The sequence below is a fragment of the Etheostoma spectabile genome, chromosome 7, assembly GCF_008692095.1.
Source record: "Etheostoma spectabile isolate EspeVRDwgs_2016 chromosome 7, UIUC_Espe_1.0, whole genome shotgun sequence".
NCBI classification, from domain to species: Eukaryota; Metazoa; Chordata; class Actinopteri; order Perciformes; family Percidae; genus Etheostoma; species Etheostoma spectabile.
The window spans coordinates 31,381,139-31,402,518 of record NC_045739.1 but is presented as its reverse complement, the minus strand read 5'-3'; the positions used below and the strand labels follow the sequence as shown (position 1 = coordinate 31,402,518).

Genomic DNA, 21,380 nt, shown 5'->3' with positions numbered 1-21,380 from the left:
AACATTATCTAAATATTAGAAGTTACTTAAGAATAAAAATAGATAAAAGATTTTCATTTACATAGTTTACATATTATTAAAATATATTTTAGTTAGTTTTGGGATTAGAAAAGAGTTTGAATGGAACATTTGACCAAAAGCTAATTTTAAATACTTTACTGTATATACTGAGTATTTAAGTGTTGCATGTACTGTAAAATCACTGGTAACTATAGCTGTGAAATAAATGTAATGGAGTAAAAAGTACAGTATTTGAGTATATAGTGAGTAGAAATATAAAAATGGGAATACTTAAGAGTAATAATATCTTTAAATTTACTTTAAAGTACAGTACTGTCCATGTGCTAATGTGTCATCCCTTACCTCTCACTCTGGATTTATTCATACGTGCACTCCGCTTTCATCCAGACTAGTTCCACACAAGTCCCCCTAAGGGTGGTAGAGCTCATAAACCTCAGACAGGGTTTTGGTAGATCCCCCTCTGATGAGTCCTTACCTGCGAAGTGTTGCGAGTGAACGGAGTCTGCGAGGTTTTCGTCTGACGTGATCTTGCCGATTCGGTCCGATCCCTGCGGGAGAGAACACGGACGAGTTAAAGTACTGAACGCAGTAGTACGCAGGAAACTAGGAAAGCACTAGAACCAGGTCTGGACGGGAACGTTCAAAGGATGCACAACAAGCTGCAGAAGTGGTGGAAGAAGTATTCAGATCCTTTAAAAAGTACTAATACCACACTGTGAAAATATCCTTTTACAAGTAAAAGTCCTGTGTTTAAACCTTACTGAAGTGGGGATATGTGAGTATAATTAGCATTAAATACATAAAGTATGAAAAGTCAAAGTGGTGATTGTGTAGTAACGTGTTCCCTGGCAGTGTGTTCCTCTTCTGTCTGATGTTTCTGGATTAATATTATTAATATTCCTGCTGCTTTCATGTGTACGTTGTATTTTACTGCTGTAGATGTTTCCTTTATATACTGTTGCTAGTTTAATCTACAGCCATGCATCATATTCTATAAGATCATATGTTTGAAGCATCGCTGTCCTGTAAGAACCACGTATCTCTAAAAACCTTAAACTCTTCATGGTGTCAGAAAAACAGCTGTTTTCATCTTTGATCCAGGAGACTTTTTAACCCTTGTGTCTTCCCGTTAACCATGAACTTGTCCTTCCAGGTCAAAATTGAATATGAATATTTTTCGTGCTTTTCCAATGTTTTTGTCGCTTTTTCTGATTGATTTTTCACTTTTTCCAGCTTTTGGTGCTTTTTTAAAAAACCTGAGCTGGTTTAATAACAGGTTTTACACTTATTCTTGGAACTCATGGTCAGCAAACCTCATTTATATCAAATTATACATATGTTTTTAGTTAAAAAGGCAGAAATCATTAATTATTCTGACTAATAGTTAAGATCAGAGGATGTTGAGTGGATCTCAGATGGGTCGATGTCAAAGTTTAGTCCGGATACTGTTTGGAAACCCTTAAAAAGAAAAAAAAAAAGAAAAAAAAAAACTTAAAATGAGAAAACACCCAAAACATTTAATGAAAGTGATCATTCATTTTACCTGATCAATGTTGTGTGGAATCATCCATGTTCTTTTTAGGCAATTTGGTTGAAAGAAATCCATATTTCTGATATAAAACACTTGTAAACGGGTCAGTGAGACCCGAGGACAACACAAGGGTTAAAGTCTTTATTTAGATTAAGAAGGAGAACTTTCATCCTTCAGTTTATCACAAAGATTTAATTTCAAAATCACCAAATGTGGAGAAACATGGTTGTCACTGGACAGGAAGAGGAGAAAAAACTGTCGTCTGAAAAGTGACTGAAGCTGTCAGATGTATAATAATATTTACCTCTGAGATGTAGATAAAGTTGCATGGAACTGAATTTGTACTTGAGGAGAGCTCCATGCATTAAACGACGCAAGTCGTGTCAGTGTCAGCTTATTTTATCATGACGGGAAATCTTTCCCGCTGGAGTCCGACTGCTGAGAACTAAACCCAGGTGGAAGCGATGGCGTACCTTCTCCATGTCGTCCCGACTGGCCATGTGACCGATGACGTCGCCATGGTGACCGAACAGCGGCTTGGAGCTCTTACAGTCGAAGGAGAGGCGGCGCTGCGGCACGCTGATCACGTCCTTCCCGTCCACTCTGCATTCAAACACAAGCGTCACTTCGCATGTCCGGGCTTCACCACACTAAAAGGTAGCGTTGGCATTTTCCCATTGACACAATTCATTTGCTATTTTGGGAAAATATACTATTCCTAAATGTTATTATAGAGTCAAATAAAAGAAAGAAAAAAAAATCCTTTAATTTTATTCGTCACAGACAATTGACTGTAGGGCTGGCCAACATGAAAATGATTAAATATCATGATATTTTTGACAAGTCAAATTTAAGGTCATTCCTTAACCTAAGGAATGACATTTAGGACCTTCATCACAACATCAACTACTAAATTCAGTCCTTTTCAAGCTAAGTATGGCTTAACTTGCACTTCCCAATATCTGAGAAGTATAAAATCTGTTTAATATCTGTGGTACAATCAGAGAGGGACTCGCACAAATAACACAAAAGCTGTTCTGGTCTCATTTGTTATTCATTACAGCGAAATTACATTTGGACTAGCAAAAGAAAACTACAACACCACAGAATACAAAATAAAAAAGGCATTAGAATAAGTGTTACATGGACATGGGAAAATGAAGACATTTAAAATTATTTACAACCTAGAACACAATACACAGACTTTTGAAGACCCTGTTGTTGTAGTAGTCCTCACCTGTTGAGCAGCTGTTGCATGAAGTTGTCCGAGCGCTCCCCCCTGTACATGACCGCCAGCTGTCCCTGGGCGGGGTCCATCACCACCTCGCAGGAGTGGCCCCTCCCCGAGCGCTCCACGTACGCCCGCTCCTCCTCCAGCGCCCTCCGCAGCCCCTCCGCCTTCTCCATCAGGGTTGAGATGTTCAGACCCTCCACTCCTTCTTTACACCTGCTGGTCACCTTCCCGGAGTCCCGGCCCACCGACGGGATGTTGATCCTCCACTCCTTCTTCTCCTCCTTCACTTTGGCGGCGTCCATCTTGCGGCTCAGCGCGGGCAGCTTGCTCTTCTTCAGGCCGAACCAGCTGGCGATGCCATTGGAGGCTTTCTGCTTGACCTCGCTGCCCGGGCCCCCCCGGTCCTGCTCCTGGAGCTTCAGCATGTTCTCCTCGATGCCCTTCATCACTTTCTGCTCGATGGCTGACTGCGGGCTGGGGGCCGGCGGCAGCGGCTTCTCCTCCTCCGAGGTCGGAGGTCTCGGGGGAGGAGGTGGCAGGCTGTCTCCGTACATCGGATTCTTTTTCCCTTTCCCGCCAATCTTGGTCCTCTCCTCTGATTTGGACGAGTAACGCGGGGCTTCTGCGGGCTTCCCCCCTCTGTGGACGGACGGGCCCTGGCAGGGCTTGGATGGCGACTTTGGGGGGATTTTATTGGGGCTGTTGCTACTGTGAGGACCAACAACTGGTTTAAGGTTATGGGCCAAATTCAGGGAGCCAGGACACTTAATGTTGTTGCGTAGTACCTGCGGGGCGTCGGTGTTGGGGGACGGCAGACCGATTTTACTCTTGGACACTTCTGTCTTGGTAACACACAATTCTTGTTTAATCACCGCAGCACCCGGAGATTTTACAGCCTGTTCCTGAAGCTGAGACAACCCCGGGTACTTCAACCCGACACTACTTACTTTGGGTTTACCATCCAACGAGTCTGTGTATTTTGAATGTCTCTGCTCCTCTTTCTGGAGCTCCATGGGCCTCTCCGCTGTCTTACTCCTCTCTTCCCCGTAGGTGCCCTCATTCACCACGTCCACCGGTCTAAGACCCACTTGTAAATCCTCAGAGCTCCGCAGCTTTCCCAGTGCAGCCAGCCTGTCTTTAAAAGCGTGGTGGCTGGAGTCCGCCTGGGGTCTCACCGCCACGGCCACAGGCCTCTTGGGGATCGAAGAGGAATCGCTCCTCCTGACCGGAGGCGGAGGCGGCGCCTGGGCAACCTCGCAGCTCTGCACAGTGATCTCCCGCACATCCGCCTCCTGTTTCTCCCGGGTTGCGGAGTAGTTGGCTCTGCCCTGCACGGCCTTGCCGTGGACGGATGCGTTGGGCAGGCTGTGATGGTTGACCCAAACTGGGCTGTCTGAATCCTCTTCGTCATCCGATGAGGACTCAGACGTGGACGAAGACGACTGCTTGCGTTGAGGAGCGTTGAGGACGCTTTCTGGTAGCGATTTTATGAGCTTCCTCTCGCCGCCGTTTGCTTTGGCTTGGGATGGAAGCGTGGTTCTTTTCTCGTGGCCCGGGGTGGGTTCCTCCTCTCTGGAGCTGGTCGACATAACACAGACATTTTCATAATGAGGGACCCTCCGGGAGACTTTGGGTGAGGAGGACGATTTGGATGAGGGAGCGCCCATCTTTGAAGCGACGCTGGCTTTAGGTGCAGAGAGGCTGCTGTAGCTTATTTCCTTAGCGGGCGGGGAGCAGACGTCTTCGGGCTGAGGAGGGGAGGTCGGGGCGGAGTGTGTGGCGGGGTAGGACTCAGACCTGGCGGGCGGGGGAGGGGGCTGCCTGCACCGTTCTGCGGTGGTGGCTCTGCGCGTGGGAACAGGAGAGTGGTAGACCTCGTAGTTGTTGGTGCGACAGGGGATCCTGGAGCTGCGGGTAAGTTGGGGGCTCAGGCGGACGGCGGACGCTGAGGGCTGGGACTTCTCCCCTATCGAGGGGATCTTCAGGAACTTGAGCAGTTTGGACGGCGAGTTGATGGCGGCGGTTTTGACATCGCTGAGGCAGGACGCGCTGGGGCTGACGGAGGCACCGGCTCGTACGGAAAAAGCGTCCTGATCTGCGACGTCCTTCTCAGGGACGGCTGACGGGTCATGGGACGTCGCCGCGGCAACGCCGTTGTGAACGCCGTCATTGGTCTCAGTTTCACAGTGGGAGATCGGTGCGCTCTCCTTCACAGAGCCGGGCAGGTGGGGGATGGGACAGAAACCAGAGAGCTCTTCAGAAGCACTGGCGTTTGGACAACTCTCGGAGCTGTCCTCCACCTCCATCCCCTCCACGGCTGAGCCGTTGCTCGTTTCTGGGACGGATGACAGGGCGGCGCCGCCTGCTGCTTGCTGGTGGGCTTCATTCTTGGTGCATTGTTTAGGGGGGGCTGCAGACTCGGCTCTCCTGCTCTTACTGTGACATTCGCTTTTAGCAGCTGCAGGAGCTCCGTGGCTCTGCGAGGCCGACGAGGCTTTCAGAGGACTACAGACGTGGTTGCATGGCTTTGGAAGACTGTCTGGGCTCTTCTTGCAGTGTAAACAGCAGGTATTCCCTCCCTCGCACTTCAGCGCCCCGTCGCCGTTGACGTGCTTGTGTGGGTCAGTGTCGGAGCGGGTGCAGTGGCAGTGTGTGTGCTGGGATTTGCATGCTAGTGGATGGGGGTCCACCGTTGCCAAAACAGCCTCTGTGGACATGAGCACCTGGCTGTAGTCGCAGAAAGACAAGCTGGTGGTGGACGGGTGGAACTTCAGAGGGTCCGTCTCCTCCATCTTGCGAAGGACCTCCAGGATGTGTGCTTTCTTCTTGAAGAAGGGAGACAGGGCCTCCATGGAGGCGGCAGGGCCCCGAGGGCCCGGGGAGGCATGTTGTGTGCGGTAGCCATTTCCCTTTGGACAGAAATAAATCTCTATCAGCATTCAGTTCACTGAGAGCCAAACAATAAAAGTTCACCGAAACCTTTGGAGTGTGTGCGTACAGGAAATGAGTGCAGAGCAGATTAGCTTTTTAAAGCACAATAGTTAAAAACAGAACATAAGTCAGAGCATGTCACACAGGTCCCACTGTTTCACTCTCAATGCTTTGCAACAATCACCTTGGCTTGTGCTTCAGTCTGTGCAGGCTCCGCCTGTTTTGCAGAGTCATTGTGCAGCTGCGCATTGTAGTCTGGGAGGGGTCCTGCCTGGACCTGTAACGGGAGATTCATGAGGCAATTATGATGACACTGTATATACTACAGACTATTGTATACAGAGAGAAACAGGAGCTACATTGTCCCGAAATCTGTTGGAACAATATAGAGCATGAGGCAAAAGCCTGAGATGCATTACTGGCCCAGCCGCAGCGTTTGAAAGAATGAGGCTGGGGGGAGAAATCAGAGCTCCACCATCAGAGCTGTGCACTGTGTACATTTACTCAAGTACTGTACTTAAGGAAATGTCTGAGGTACTTCTACTTTAAGACGAGTATGCCCATTTTATGCTACTTTACACTTTTACTCCACTACAGCTGTCTGACAGCTGTTTTGTATTGATGACAATGACAATAAAGACTTTCTATTCTATTAATGTGTTTGTCTATATGCACTAGTACTCTGCAAGACTTGTAAACAGACCTTGATGTGGAAAATTGGATGAGGATTCACTTTTACTTGTGCTTTTTGGCCTTTATCAGATAGGATAGCCCAAGAAAGGACTGTCGGGGGGGAGAGAGGGGGGACAATCTGTAACAAAGGGCCGCGGGTCGGACTCTAACCCGGGCCACTGCAGTAAGGACTGAGCCTCATTATATGGGACGCCCTGGTAGGCAACATACTGTATTTACATTATTATATTACAAATTTTACGTTGAATGCAACTGTGGAAGACGTTGAGAACGTCTATGAAACAGTCATTTAGGAATCCCTACAGTCTGTTTACCTGGTAGTGAGCAGGGGGGTGGTTGGGCAGTTTCTGCTGAAAGAGCTCACAAAGCGCTCTGTTCTGCCTCTCCAGGTCAAACACCAGCATCTTCAGCTTGATGCACTCCTCTCTCAGATCCTGTTCAGTGACACACGGAGCAGTAAGACCACTGACACACTTCAGTTGGTTCAAATACCCCCCCGAGAAGCCGAAATGGGGCTATGTGTTACCTTTTGATTCAGCAGAGCCTGGACCACGTGGTTGGCCACCTGGTGACATCACATTTCACACACAATGACTTGACTGAGCAGAATTTATAATGAAGTCTTAGTTTCTAAAAAACATTCTGCAACAGGAACTCACCTCATCCAAGCATCTCTCGTAGGCCTCTCTCTGACTCTCATTGGCCAGCATCAGAGCCGAGTTCTCTGCCTGGGAGCAAAACAACAAAAGAAAACACATACCACAGTTATTTAGTTAGTCATGTTATTTTATGTGTCTTACACATATATCTGGCTAGCCCACATGGAAGACACCAAAAACACAGCTGCATTAATGAATGACCAGAGTGTAACTTCTTATCTAACATACGGCAAGTAAATAACAAACAAATAAAATCAGCCATGAAACTCCTCATGAACTCCTTAAACCTGCTTTCTATCTGATATCCTGCGGGGGGGGGGGGGGGACTCCTTAAACCTGCTTTCTGTCTAATATCCTGCGGGGGGGGGGGGACGACTCCTTAAACCTAGACTTGTTACCATTGTACAGATCTAGGCTAGCCGTTTCCCTCCCGTTTCCACTCTTTATGCTAAGCTAAGCTAATGTAACTCCACCTTCATATTATCCTACAAACATGAGAGTGGTATCAATCTTCTCATCCAACTCTCCCATAATGTACACATTTTCCTTGAAAACAAAATGTAATGTGCATAAAAACCCCTAAATCCCCTAAAATCCTCAAACAAGGTCTTTTCTCTTAAACTTTTTTTATTTCTAAAGTTTCTCTGTATGTAACACAGAGATCTTTTGGGGGTCTACATAAGAACATTAAATAGAGATTTTGTATATAAAAAGGTATTGCAGTATTTTTATGTAATATACGTTATGTTTACTGTGGTTTTAACAAGGTAGATTTTGAGCATCATGGGAGAGTCATGCGTCTCTCAAAAATCACGTTCAATTAACTCCTTGTTTGTTTGCTCATCATCTTATTTAAAATGTAACTAGGACTGCAGAGTGTGTGTCGTTGGCCGCCTCACCTCCAGCTCCCTGAGCCGGTCCACGAGCTCGCTGCTGTTGTCCTCCAGGAACGACTCCACGTCTCCCTCCTCTCCTTCCTCGTCCGAGCCAAAGTCTTCATCACACATTCTCCGTTCTGTCTCATCAGACATTGTTCTCATCTGGAAACACACAAGGGGATACTGCAACTATCACCGTCACACTCTCTCGCCAGAAAAAAATAAATTAGTAAAAAGAAGCTTCTGGAAACAGCGCACAGCAACCTAGCATCAGCTGCTCTGCAAGGTGACTGACATTAGGACAACATCCTCTGTTTCTTTAAAGCTCGTCTTTTTTCTGTTTGCTGCCCTGCGCAGTAGCTAGGATTGCTTCTCTATAATTGTCACAAGACTCCGCTGATTGTTTTTGATTAAAATCACACATCTGATCCGGGTCAAACTGTAATTACAGATTTGTTACATAGTGGGTAGGAAAGCTCACAGGTGAGGGGTCACAAGCTACTAACGCCCTCTTACACACCGGTCTAGTATGCAGCAAATGAAATTCAATTTCTTTGCCAATATGATGCAAAAAAATATGTAACTTTATTTGTAAAGATTAATTTTGGGCATTTCACCTTTAATCAATACACCAGCTGCAGACAGAAAAGGGGGGAGAGAGAGGGGGGGAAGACATGCAGCAAAGGGCCACAGGTTGGGTTTGAACCCTGGGCCACTGGAGTAGAGACTTGGCAGATGGGGGCGCACACTCTAGCTAGACTATCTGTCCTGGTCCTCAGATCTCTGCAGGGTAAATCCAGACAGCTAGCTAGACTATCTGTCCAATCCTGAGGACTATGGTTACCTGGTCCTCAGATCTCTGCAGGGTAAATCCAGACAGCTAGCTAGACTATCTGTCCAATCTGAGGTTTTACTGTGCCAGACTGCAAGGTAACATTCCAAAACAGAGGACTTTTTGTCAGAGATCCTGTGTCCTGGTCCTCGTCTTAGGTTCCAGACGTGTGATATTGTTCAAAGAAATGTCCGTATAGACCCAGAATCCAGACGTTATTCTCCCATCTAGACATGGCTGTGTGAGTAAACTCAGACCTCTCGCAGCATGCATCTGAGGAAGGTCTGGCTCAAAACCGAGGTATCCATACATACAACTACTGTCAATGAGGGATTATGTTTCTGGTCTAGATTCTGCGGGTAAATCCACAGTAGGATAATCTTAATTGAAGTACTCGGCAGGATTCGCGGGTAAAATCCAGGCTAGTGTGATGAACAAGAGGGAGCAGACAACTACACATTCACCAAAACAAGAGGGTTGCAGAAATCCGGGCCGTCCTGCTAGCCCCCAAATGGTTGGTTTTAAAGATTCCGATACAGATCGGATCCTAGAAGCTGTGTGATAGATGCACGTTTAGGAGCTGGCAACCGTCTCACTTTGGGAGTGGGGGCAGATTCTTACTTATATCTCGAAAGGTCTCCAGAAGGATAATATTATGAGAGATACTCGGAGGTTCCGGGGAAAACCTGTTGTGGTGTGGTGAGACAAAAGGGAAGTAGACAACATCAGCACATTCATAGGTCAAAGGTCAGGGGACGAGAATATTGGGCCCGTCTCTATGAACCAAACTGGTTCATGTATAATTATGTTTCCCTTTGTACAGAGTCAGGGAATCTAGACAGCTGTATGATAAGGCAATGTTTAGGCTGAGGACCGTCTCCCTTTGGAGGTCGGTGGGCCAGACACACTTTAGCATAATTTCCAGAGAGAGAGAGAGAGAGAGAGAGAGAGAGAGAGAGAGAGAGGCCTTGCATCTGTGTTTAGGCGACTGCCATATCTTTGTTTGCCTTAAAGGTTCAGCTAAAGTTAAAATACACCTTGAGGAGTATCTAGGTAAAATACCAGAAGTGGTCCTACAGAAGGATAAATACTTATTAAAGATACTCTTGGCAAGTTGTAGGAAAGCTAGAAGTGGACCAGTGGCGTGGGATCGTCCAAGAAATTTACTTTTATATTAAAGCTTCAGTTGGAGAGATGCACTGAACGCTGGGAAAAATGGATTGTGTATGCACCTTGAACAATATGTTATTATATTATAACTTTAACACCCATGATGATCTCATATCTTTTATACATGTTCTTTGCACATGTACATAAATACATAAAAAAGTTTAAAAAAAAAAAAATAACAATTGCAATGAGCTCCAAGCAGTGAGGCATTACAGATTTTAAATGTGTGAAAAAGAGAGTACTGGTATCAAATCAATGTATCAAGGTATCAGTGCATCCATACCTGCTCCTTTAAGGACGGAGATACTGCATCACAATAAATATCTTTAAATCACTTTTCTATATAATAGGTTATTGTGCTTTTTATAATAAATTGTAATCCAACAAAGGCTAAAGCTTTTGTTATTTTTCCTTTTAGCCCTGAGCAGTGTCTTCCCCTCCCCAACAAGCTCCACCAATCACAGGGCAGCCTTCATGTAGCCTGAGAGGTAAAACCCAGGACAAGAGCATCGCTTGTAAAGCTCATTGCTGCCAGCTCGCAGTAATAATGAATGAAGCAACATGTTGATCAACTCAGGGCTTCTCTCATCTAGATGTTGGCGGCTGCACAGTACGAGGACGCCGTTCAGAGAGATTACATAACTAAAAGTAGAGCCCAGCCAATACGAATATGTGGTTATTTAAAAATCAGTAGCTGTAACTTCAGAGAGTTGGGACGGGACTTCACCATAACACACTGCGGTATACTGTACTGCCTGCTTGACTGTCTCCTCATTGAGAGTTCATTAAATGCTCCTGTGTAAGACTTCAATGTCTCCAGAACCTTCTTCACGTATGTGAGATGAGTTGTGCTGCTCCGGTTGTTACAGTCCATGACTAACGTTGAATTTAATCTAATCTGATAGAAATCCAAGAAAAGCAGCAAATCCCCACATTCTAAGGAAGGAAACCCTGACTGTTTACATCGTAAATGACCTAAACGATTAATTAAAATGAATTTCTGTCGATCTACATATGTTGGCCCCTTCATCCTGCTGCAGTGAGCCCCCCCATCGGCTGTTCTTATTCACATTAAACTGAACATTTCCGTTGACAAGGTAAATGGGACTTTTTTGGGAATATTTATGTTGACGGTTATGTACTCATCCATCCCTTTTCCTTTTTGCACAGCCGCTGCAGTTGACATACCTGTAACATGCAACATGTTGCAACGTAAGCTAACTAATTAGCGTTGTTGTCCCTACGGCTGAAGTTAGACGGTATTTAAAGATGTAGCAGTAGGCGCTCACCAGATCGGCTGGCATTGCTTGACTTGGAGGACAGAAGTTGATCGACGTTTCCCCACTTTTTGCCACAGCTGATAAATTATCCAGACTTCTTCCAGTGGATTGATAAAGCCGTCCTCCAGAGTGAACAGAACTGTGTCCATGGCAACGCTCTGCTATGCATGGCAACGGCGTGTTATACATAGCAACGGTCTGTGATCAAAAGAAATAGCAGGCCGCAGAATGCCTTAGAATCCAACCAAGCCTTGTAATGAGTCTCCATATTCTTCTGCAGCGAGTCCACACCTCAACCTGCAGAAACCACGCCGAGCTGCACAGACCGCCAGAGTCTGGGAGCAGAGCACGCTACATATGGACGCTACAGTCTATTAGGCACGGCTCCAGGTGTGTGTGTGTGTGTGTGTGTGTGTGTGTGTGTGTGTGTGTGTTGTCAGAGAGGAAGTAGGTGAGGTTGATGTGGACCCAGATCCAACCGTCGCACCTTAAGGAGTAATTAGAGCGGATGAGACAAGGCTGATTCTGCGGCAGGAGGCCAGTTGACCTCTGAATCTGGCACAGTTTACTGGTGACACGCACACACACCAACCAGTGTATGTGTACATGAATACAAAAACTTTCAAATATTTAGAGGGCTGGTGTATCAAACCAACCGAAATGTGCATTTAGCACTCAAAAACTGTGAAATACCTAAATTCTTGGTCAGATTATCAAAAGTTTCTTTTACTAATTCTTTAAAACAGACATTTTCTATTAATATCTTATCCAAAACCAACACTGAATGTATCTACTTACAAGTATTTTCTATGATCCAAAGCCTGGTATTTATATACACATCTTCCTCCTCTGTGCCACAGAGGTCCATTGTCCATTAAAACACATCACTGAGCCACACTGTTGCCCTGGGTGACATATATCTTCACCCCCATGAACACACACACACTGTGCTGTATTTTGACTCAATCCCACACCCCCCATACTGCTGCCACAAATACTAGAGCACCAAATGTGGAATTAATCCGCCCCTGAAAATAGTCCCTGACAAACGCAGCACAACCTTCCTGTTTAGGTAACTTTTGCCAGAAATGAAGCCTTTATCAAACATTAAAGCGCACAATACAACAATCAGTCTATTTACACATACAGCAGTTATGGAGCAACAATATATTTATTTGATTTGTGTTATTGCCCAGCTGATGAATATAAGTACAATGTCCTCTCTCTTTTAACTCTGTTTTTTTTCCAGTCAAACAATACCTGCATTTTTTTCTTTTTGCACCCGGATCTTGATAATCATGACTATTTGTGCGGTTTTGCCCGCAGCCAATCCCTGCAGCCGTGTGATTGGCGTGGTGTTTGTGGGGCAGGGAAGTCGAGCGGGGTGTACGTGACGGAGTTGGCAGGTTAGCGTGCCAAGATGCCGCCAAAAATATTTAACACCTGTGGTGTAGGATGAAAATAAATGCACAAAATGGGAAAGGATTATTTGAAATGAAGTTCTCTATCGGTATTACTTTAATGGTACTGGCACCCATATTTTATTCTTTAATTTAATTTAAATAACCCTAGTCTGTCTGCAGTAAGATGCTGAGCAGGTGTGTAGTATTAGATCTTTTCATGGGATTTAATAATGATAATTTAAAAAAAAAAACAGAATAACAGCAGCCTTACTGTAAACGATCAACAGAAAATAAGTTCAGTCAACAATTATTTATATCATCATCAACGCAGTCATTTTTCAAGCACAAGTGCCTTGCTTCAGTACTGGGAAATGTTGAATGGTCTGATGTGAGATCAGCAGAGGCCTGCTGGGCCTGGTGTAACTGGAGCTGTTTGCAAAGCGTTTACAGGAAGATTATTGAACGTCACAGCGGATTGTGAAGCCGGCTGTCAGAGCTAAGCAGCAGCAGAGTGTGGTGCTTATTGAACGCAGCTGAAGCTACAGGTATAATGGAGGGCTGATCGATGCAGCCCTTCTAAGAACGGAAGCAGATATTAGCCGTCCGTTTGACCCTGGATACCGAGCGCTTATAAATACCAGCTTTCCTCTCCACTAATGCACATTAAAGCTCGGGGCAGATGCATGCACCCATCTCTCTCTGCGAACACTCACATGGAAATTACAGCGTGGAGCAGAAGACAAACAAAAGTGCAGCTAAATATAAACATGAAAATGTGGTTGTGCTGCTGTGGTTTCTCTTTGATGTGCCGAGTTAACGTCGTCGGGCCTCAGTGAAAATGCCACCAGGCAGAAACAGCTCCTAAAACCAGTTATGTCCCATTCAAACAGAATCCAACAGGCTGAAAACAAGAGCTGGATTCAAGAATCAAAGAATCAAAGAGCCGATCCACTGAGGAAAGAACATGACGGCTTCAGTCACTATTAATATCATAAATCACTCCAATGCTCAGATCTCTGCACTGGGTGGCAAATAGACTTTTTAAATTCTTAGAGAGAGAGAGAGAGGTAAACTGCAGTAGAGTCCTGATGGGGGTGCATCGGGAGTAGGACTGTGCACACAGAGGCTCATTGACGGGGCAGAGCAGAGGCTCAGTGTGTCCCAGCGGGGGTGCAGTGCCAGGGAGCTCCTGCCACACACAACACTAACGACTGCTGCTAGGCAAGTACTCACGTCCTTAATGAAGTAAAAGTACTAATAAAACAATGTGAAACTAAGACAATGTAACAAAAGTATGCAAGTATAATGAAGATAAAAGTAAAAGTACTTAATGCAGAAGAATGTCCCCTGTGACTGCTATGCTATACATCTGTATTACCCATACATAGGGCTTAGTACTGAATTCAACACTATTTAAAATGCTATTTCATATTTTCACTCACATTTGAGAAGCTGGAGCCTTTAGATGTTTGGTGTTTCTGCATTAAAAAGAAATTGTTAATCAACTAAAATTGTTTCTGTTCCAATTGTATAATCTGTTGGGTAGTTTATCCATAAAACATCATACCTAGAAAGAGACTTCAGATACAGTATTAGGGACCACTAAGGTCTATATAAAAGAGACTTCAGATACAGTATTAGGAACCACTAAGGTCTATATAAAGAGACTTCAGATACAGTATTAGGGACCACTAAGGTCTATATAAAGAGACTTCAGATACAGTATTAGGGGACCACTAAGGTCTATATAAAGAGACTTCAGATACAGTATTAGGGACCACTAAGGTCTATATAAAGAGACTTCAGATACAGTATTAGGGACCACTAAGGTCTATATGAAAGAGACTTCAGATACAGTATTAGGGGACCACTAAGGTCTATATAAAGAGACTTCAGAACATTTAGGGACCTAAGTTCTAAAGAAGATTCACCCACAGTTATAAGGTACCACTAAGGTCTAAACTGAGATCTAAGATACAGTATTAGGGACCATAAGGTCATATGAAAGTACTTCATACAGTATTAGGGGCCACTAAGGTCTATATAAAAGCCTCAAAAGAGCACCATGTCATGGGACCTTTAAATTCCCAGGAGCAAGTATACACCCCCCTAAGTTAAATTCCCATAGAAGCAGGCAGATCTTTATTTCTAAAGGTTAGTTATTTCATAGATCAGGATTCTGATTAAGTTTCCTTGACCTCTTGACATCATCACATACCCTTCACCATACATAGAGATAGGCATGGGGAGCTTTCCATAAAATCATCTCTCAATGCAAACCAGCTAGTAAGCTAACTGGAATCACACCATGCCAATCTCTCGTTATAGTGAAGGGTATGTGATGATGTGTTTTTTTTTTTTTTTTAATTCCAAAGGCCAACTTTATTAGGATGAAATGATAATCCATGAAATAACTGGCCTTTATGGGAATTTAACATAGGGTGTGTATACTTATTCCCTCCGTATTTTAAGGAAAATCATTTATTTATTTATTTATGATACATTATTCATCCACAAAGAAAATTGGTGTACCTAAAGGTTAGATTTGTCCTAATTTTTTAATTAAGGCATAAAGATCAATTTCCAAAACATGATTCTTTTTAATTTCTCTTTTTAGTCAACTTTAGCATGGGTTCATAAACTTATGAGCACCACTGTATATGAGATACTGTCAAAAAGGGGGGGGGGTGCAGTTGTAATGCATGCCCATAAGAAACATAACCATGAGGTTTAACTTTGATTTAAGTTGTTGTTTTTTTACTGCGACTATATCATTGGGGAAATATACCAGCGACTACAAGGAAAGGACACTGTATTAGAGAGAGAGAGAGAGTAGTAGCTAATAAAAAGGGAAAAGGAGGAAGACCAGTAAGTCAGTGAACAGATAGGACTGGAGGTTAAAGTCAGCACAAAGCTTTTTTGTTGTTCTTCTGAAAGAGCCCAGCTGATAAGCGTGACATGGCCGGGCGTAGACACAGAGCAGCGAGAGAGCAAAGCTCCAATCACTGAGCAGCGCTGAGAGGACCGAGTGTTGGCCTCGGAGCAGAGGGAGCATGTGCTGCTTTTCTTCTCAGACGGATCTACCTGAACAGGAAGAATGGGAGCTGCGGGGGCAAATAAAGTAACGTGACACCAGAGGGAAAAACATAATGTAAACAAATATCCATGGTGTCCTTTAAACAAATCACCCAGCAGCCACTTCTGCATAGGTCGCGGTGACTTTTCACAAGAACAGAAAGTGTTATTTTGAAATTTTCACTTTAGGAGTGTTCATCGCCGCGAGCCTGATGACAGACAAGCAGAGACTCAGACTACATCTACACTACCAGCTTTGCATTTTTTGAAACAAAAACTATTTCTGTCCAAACAAGAGGTTAAGGCTCTGTATCAAAAATGATCTCGGTCTAGATTATTGTGTCGGAAAATGCACATCACATGACCATCCCAGTGTAAACAGGAAGCAGATTTCTCTGATGTTTTTTCATTACCCCCCCCCCCCCCCCCCCCCGAGTCAGAAACATTGATTCATTCCCCCATTTCAAGTCTCAACTAAAAACACATCTGGTTAAAACTGCCTATTCCACCGAAATGTCTACTGCTCTGCCCTTTCTGTTGTTTTGCTGTATAGTATTTGTTCTGCTGTTGTATAGTATTTGTTTTGTTTTGCTGTATAGTATTTGTTTTGCTGCATAGTATGTGTTTTGCTGTATTATTATGTATAGTATTTGTTTTGCTGTTCTTAATTTATGAATTCCCTGTGCGGCGTCCTTGAGTGCCAAGAAAGGCGCCTTTAAAGAAAATTATAATATTATTATGATGTTATTCTGCAGTTGAAAATCACGGATGTGTAAGATGAAAATACAGAAAATACTTTGGAGAAAGAACAGTGGCAAAAAGTAAGATGAGGGATGTATTAGCTCAAAGTGACGACGAGGTGTAACGGTTTCTGAGAGGTATGTAAGCTACCTGATTGGCTGTGCCAAATTCCATTTTTTAAGCTTGGAGGCTTTGGTGCTTTTCAACAGCGAATATGTGAAGCTGCAGTGGCGGCAGGGGAAACCAACATTTCTGACTGCACCTGAAGGCAGCTTTACTCACAGAGAAAGATGGAAGGAAAAGAAATGAAGCGACTTTGGTTTGTTGTCACCTGTCACCTGTTGTTCAGTGCTTGTGTTTCATTGTCTACCTTCGTAGTGTGAAAAGGGTTCTGTAGCAGCGATAGAGGAAGGGATGTTCCCGTTACTGGAACGTTACGGGACCCGCGCACCGCGATACGGACTGACGAGTCCAACAGCCGCTGGGTAACGTTACATGATTGTCCACCGCAGGTTGAAGTGTGGTTGCTTTTCTCCAAAAGTCAGTCTCAGCTTTTTGCCTTAGGCATTTAGACGAGAGTCCTGGCTTGTTGCAAGCAGTTTAATCCCTAATCCCGTAAAAAAGATAAGAGTATTCAAATCCCAAAATTGAAAATCGAAGAATTTTCAAATATCCTGATCCACATTTCCAAATGTCTCCGTTTTAGGGGATGAATACATTTTGGTTTTGGACGGTGGGACAAAGCTAGTTGATGGAAAGCTTTTAGGTGGATTTTGTTGTGCTGAACTGTAGAGCTGAAACAATAAGTCCATGTATCAAAGGTAATAATCTGAAAATTAAACCACAACCATTTTGATAATTAACTCATTTCAGTGATTGCTTATATAGCCCCCCCGTTCCAGCTCCTCAGTTGGGACTATTAGCTGCTTTTCCAAGTTTTTTTTTTTTTTTTTACTTTTTTACAACGCAACAAAATGGAATTGGAATTCTTAGTCAATTTATAGATGACTTTATAACATTTTAACAATCAGTTACTTGTTTTAGTCATTTCTGGCGAAAATGCTCTGGTTGCAGATTCTTAAATCTGCAGATTAACTTGGCTTTGCTCTGATGTATATGACTGAATTGAATGTGTTTGGGTTTTGGAGACATCACCTTGGACCGTCCGGGGCATTTTTCCCCGTCCATCTGTCATTTTTTTGGCTAGGTGACTAATTGATTACTCAATGACTCAATGATTAAATCAGGAATAAGAACAACCGTTGGTTACAGCCCTAAAACAAGCATTTTCCCACTTTTCCCCACATTTTATAGACCAAGCCAATCATCTGCAGATGAACTGATAATCAAAAGTTTCATACGTAGAGAACTCATCCAGTTGACTACATGATGAGGACACTCACCTGTGGTTTCAGCTCTGGTTATGATCCTTGAAGAGGAGTCCGTCTTCTGTCTCTGTCGCCCAACAACAACACCGAGGAGCTGAAGGAGAGAAAACACAAGCACACGTTTTCATTTTAATAAAGAAACTCTCAACCTGCTGCTTTCTCCGTCAGGCGAAGAAAACAACCAGCATGCCAGCCAATCGCCTTGGGGTGGGGCAGGGACATGTCCCCCAGTATTAAGAAGAGGTAGATTTGTCCCCCCTTTAAAAAAAAAAAAGAAAGACAACTACAGGTGTGAATCTTCACTGGTCTCACGATCCGATAAGGATTATCATGTCAACAATTCAAATCAATATCACAATGCATCACCCCCTCATTATTATTACATATTACTACACATGGTTTTCAATTACAAATTGAAGCATTCAGATATATATATATATATATATATATGTATATATATATATATATATATATATGAGCTGCCCTTTTTATTGTATCTTCTCTTGAAAAAGACACTTCCTGAATGTATCGGAGTCTGAACACAGAAGAAAAAAGCAGCGAGCGGTAAATCAACAAATAGTCAGTAGGCAATAACTGATTATGGTCTGTCACTGCCCAGATGCAGAATGGTCCAGCTCCACATCACGATGCAGCGATTAATTTCAACACTTTAAAGACAACCCATCCATCCATCCATCCATCCATCCGTCTGCTTATCCGGTATCTGGTCACGGGGGCAGCAGCTCCAGCAGGGGACCCCAAACTTCCCTTTCCCGAGCCACATCAACCAGCTCCGACTGGGGGATCCCGAGGCGTTACCAGGCCAGGTTGGAGATATAATCCCTCCACCTAGTCCTGGGTCTTCCCCGAGGCCTCCTCCCAGCTGGACGTGCCTGGACCACCTCCCTAGGGTGGCCCCCAGGAGGCATCCTCACTAGATGCCTGAACCACCTCAACTGGCTCCTTTCGACGCGAAGGAGCAGCGGCTCTACTCCGAGCTCCTCTCTGATGACTGAGCTTCTCACCCTATCTCTAAGGGAGACCCAGCCCCCCCCCGCTGAGGAAACCCATTTCGGCCGCTTATACCCTGGACACCCCACTCCCCAAAATAGGTATTAAAAAAACATTCAGGGGGCTCAAAACGTGTACGGAAACCAGAAATTGTGTCTACTTGTGCTACATTGAAGGTTGAGTACATGATACCGAAAGAAACCCCACGACAGACGTGTGATGTTTTGAATATGCAGAAAGTTTTTAATAATACGAGAGAATAATAATTTCCTTATTCCTAATAAAGAATTAATTGCAGAAAAGGCCCAATTGGTTGCATAAAGATTCATCAGATTGCAGTGATGCACAAAATGTTATGACAGAAGACCCCAAGACCCACAAGTTATAAGGTGCCCCCCCCCCCCACCCAATGTTGAAACAAAACCTACGAACTTCCTTCAAATCATACGACAAAAATCACAAGATGTGTCAGTTTGTCAGAGCTTGAGTTTGATTGCGGGAATTTTGGGGTTGTCGGGGGGGGGGGGGGGGGGGGGGGGGGGTTAGACCAATGTCACCTCCGTTATGTGGCGGGCAGAGGCTGCAGCTTTCCTTCGATCTGCGAGTGGAAACAGGAAACCGGGGAGGAGAGGAAGGCGCTCCAATGCCCTCGGGAGATACCAGCGCTCGGCAGACGCCAGCCATGCCAACACCACAAGCCCTCCCCCCCACACACACCCTTATCTCGCTCCCCTCCTCTCGTCTTCCCTTTCATCTCTGAATCATTGTAAAGTGTAATGAAAGAAAGATGGATGAATAATTCAGCAGACAGCATTTAAGAACTCTGCTTTCATTTCTTTGATAACGGAGGACTTTACACACTGGGTGCCACACAACGATTTCTTGGTAGCTTCTCAGCCTAATGTGGGATTCCCCATTAACAGTCCCCTGTTAATTATGTTCACTTTCATTTTCAGACCTAAATGGGACGCTCCGTCTCTTCATTCAGCGTGTTGTCTGACCACTTCAGATGTGTTTAGACGCCGAGCCGCAGCATTAACTCTTCATTTCCAAAAGTAACACGGCCTGATCCTTTTAGACTTGTCAATCTGAAATGGGATTAGAGCCGCTGAGCATCTGCCCTCTCAATCTGGGTTTTATTAGAGCGAGAGCAGATCATCTGGTCTGGTTAGTGCCCTCCTCAGTACGCCCGGTTCTGGGAAAAGAAGCAAGACCATGATGGTCTTGGGTTTCACGAGAGCAAGATCACAAAGACGGTAGGGCTCAAAATAAAAAATTATAAAAAGGACGAGAGACCTTGACGATTGCACATCGCCACTATTTATTTACAGAGGACAGAGCTTGATTTTTGACGGCTGGACGCTGAGGAAATGAAATATTGAGCCAAATGTTCAAAGAGGTTTGGTGTGAGACTGCAGAAGAGGATGCAGCAGATGAGATTCATGGAATGAGGGCAGACGAAAAAAAACTGCTTCAGAAGGCGACTCAGCCAAAACAGAGAGAAGAAATGCACAAAAGCTTCTTAAATCATGTCAGTCGCACTCTTGGGGATTTGGCATAGGCAAGGCCGTCTCAGGATATGTCAAACGGCACCCTTTCCATCTGCCAATCTGGGCACGGCGCAGATTGAAGTTCTTGCTGTGTAGGCAAAGTGTGTAGGCGGCAGATGTAAACAATGTGACAAAAGCCTGAATCCTCACATGTTGGAATTAAAGAAGATCGGGGGGAAGACTGAAAATGTAGGCCAAAGTCGTTTTTTTGTTGTTGTTGCTGCAGACACACCATCACCACACGATTGTCTGCTTCATTAATACAGATGCAGATAAATATCAGAGAGGAGGAGGGACGTGGGTGAGACAGAATCAGGCTGGGGGAGCTCCCTCGGTGCTGCTTCCTGTCTGATGTTTGGCTATAAGAACCGAGACCAATCGTACACAAGAAATATTTGGGATGAGGAGCGGAGGCGGTGGGGGAGGGATGGGATGGAGGAGGGGAAAGAGAGCTCCCTTTCCCAAAAGGCATGAAAAGGTTGGAAGGGCGCCATGTATGCAATCAAACTGATTGCAGGGATCCTTCTTAAAACGTGTGCCAGGCGACCTCCGCACCCAGGGAGGAAACACAGCACCGGCTCCTCCATCTCTCGCACAACACAAACTGGGGTTTTAGTTTTGTCAACCAGAATCCTCCACCGCCGCACACGTTTGGCAGATTTACGACACATTGTTAGCTGCAACCCAAACACGGCAACATCATTCTCTGGTGGTTCAACCAAAATAAAAACCGACAGTGTGTGGTAACAGAGCTCCTAAAATATAAGCTAGACCACGGATATCAGCACACACACACACACAGACACACACAGACACACACAGACACACACACAATAAGAGTCATCAAGTCCATTCATGTCAAGTCAGCACCATCAAAATTCACTTAACAAATGTTCCCTCTCTGTCACAGTTCTTCATTCTCGTACAAGTCCAAATCTGCTTCAAAACAACAGGGAAACACAGCGAGAAGCCCAGGAAACATC

At 44.5% G+C, this 21,380-nt stretch overlaps 1 protein-coding gene across 3 annotated transcripts in view; it reads right to left on the bottom strand.

Annotated features, from left to right (window-relative positions):
* nckap5l (NCK-associated protein 5-like) overlaps positions 1 to 21,380 on the bottom strand; it is a 46,834-nt gene that overhangs the window by 5,426 nt on the left and 20,028 nt on the right. For 2 of the 3 annotated variants that reach the window (XM_032522146.1, XM_032522145.1), the window contains exons 2-10: positions 17,852 to 17,930; positions 7,969 to 8,109; positions 7,070 to 7,138; positions 6,937 to 6,975; positions 6,725 to 6,844; positions 5,902 to 5,994; positions 2,790 to 5,695; positions 2,026 to 2,155; positions 497 to 569 (exon numbers count right to left, since the gene is read on the bottom strand). In XM_032522146.1, coding sequence (XP_032378037.1) covers positions 497 to 569; positions 2,026 to 2,155; positions 2,790 to 5,695; positions 5,902 to 5,994; positions 6,725 to 6,844; positions 6,937 to 6,975; positions 7,070 to 7,138; positions 7,969 to 8,109 — 3,571 coding nt within the window. In that variant the 5' untranslated portion in view covers positions 17,852 to 17,930. Of the gene's footprint in view, positions 1 to 496; positions 570 to 2,025; positions 2,156 to 2,789; positions 5,696 to 5,901; positions 5,995 to 6,724; positions 6,845 to 6,936; positions 6,976 to 7,069; positions 7,139 to 7,968; positions 8,110 to 11,238; positions 11,469 to 17,851; positions 17,931 to 21,380 lie in introns of those variants that run through there. The other variant, XM_032522144.1, reaches the window with a different exon arrangement.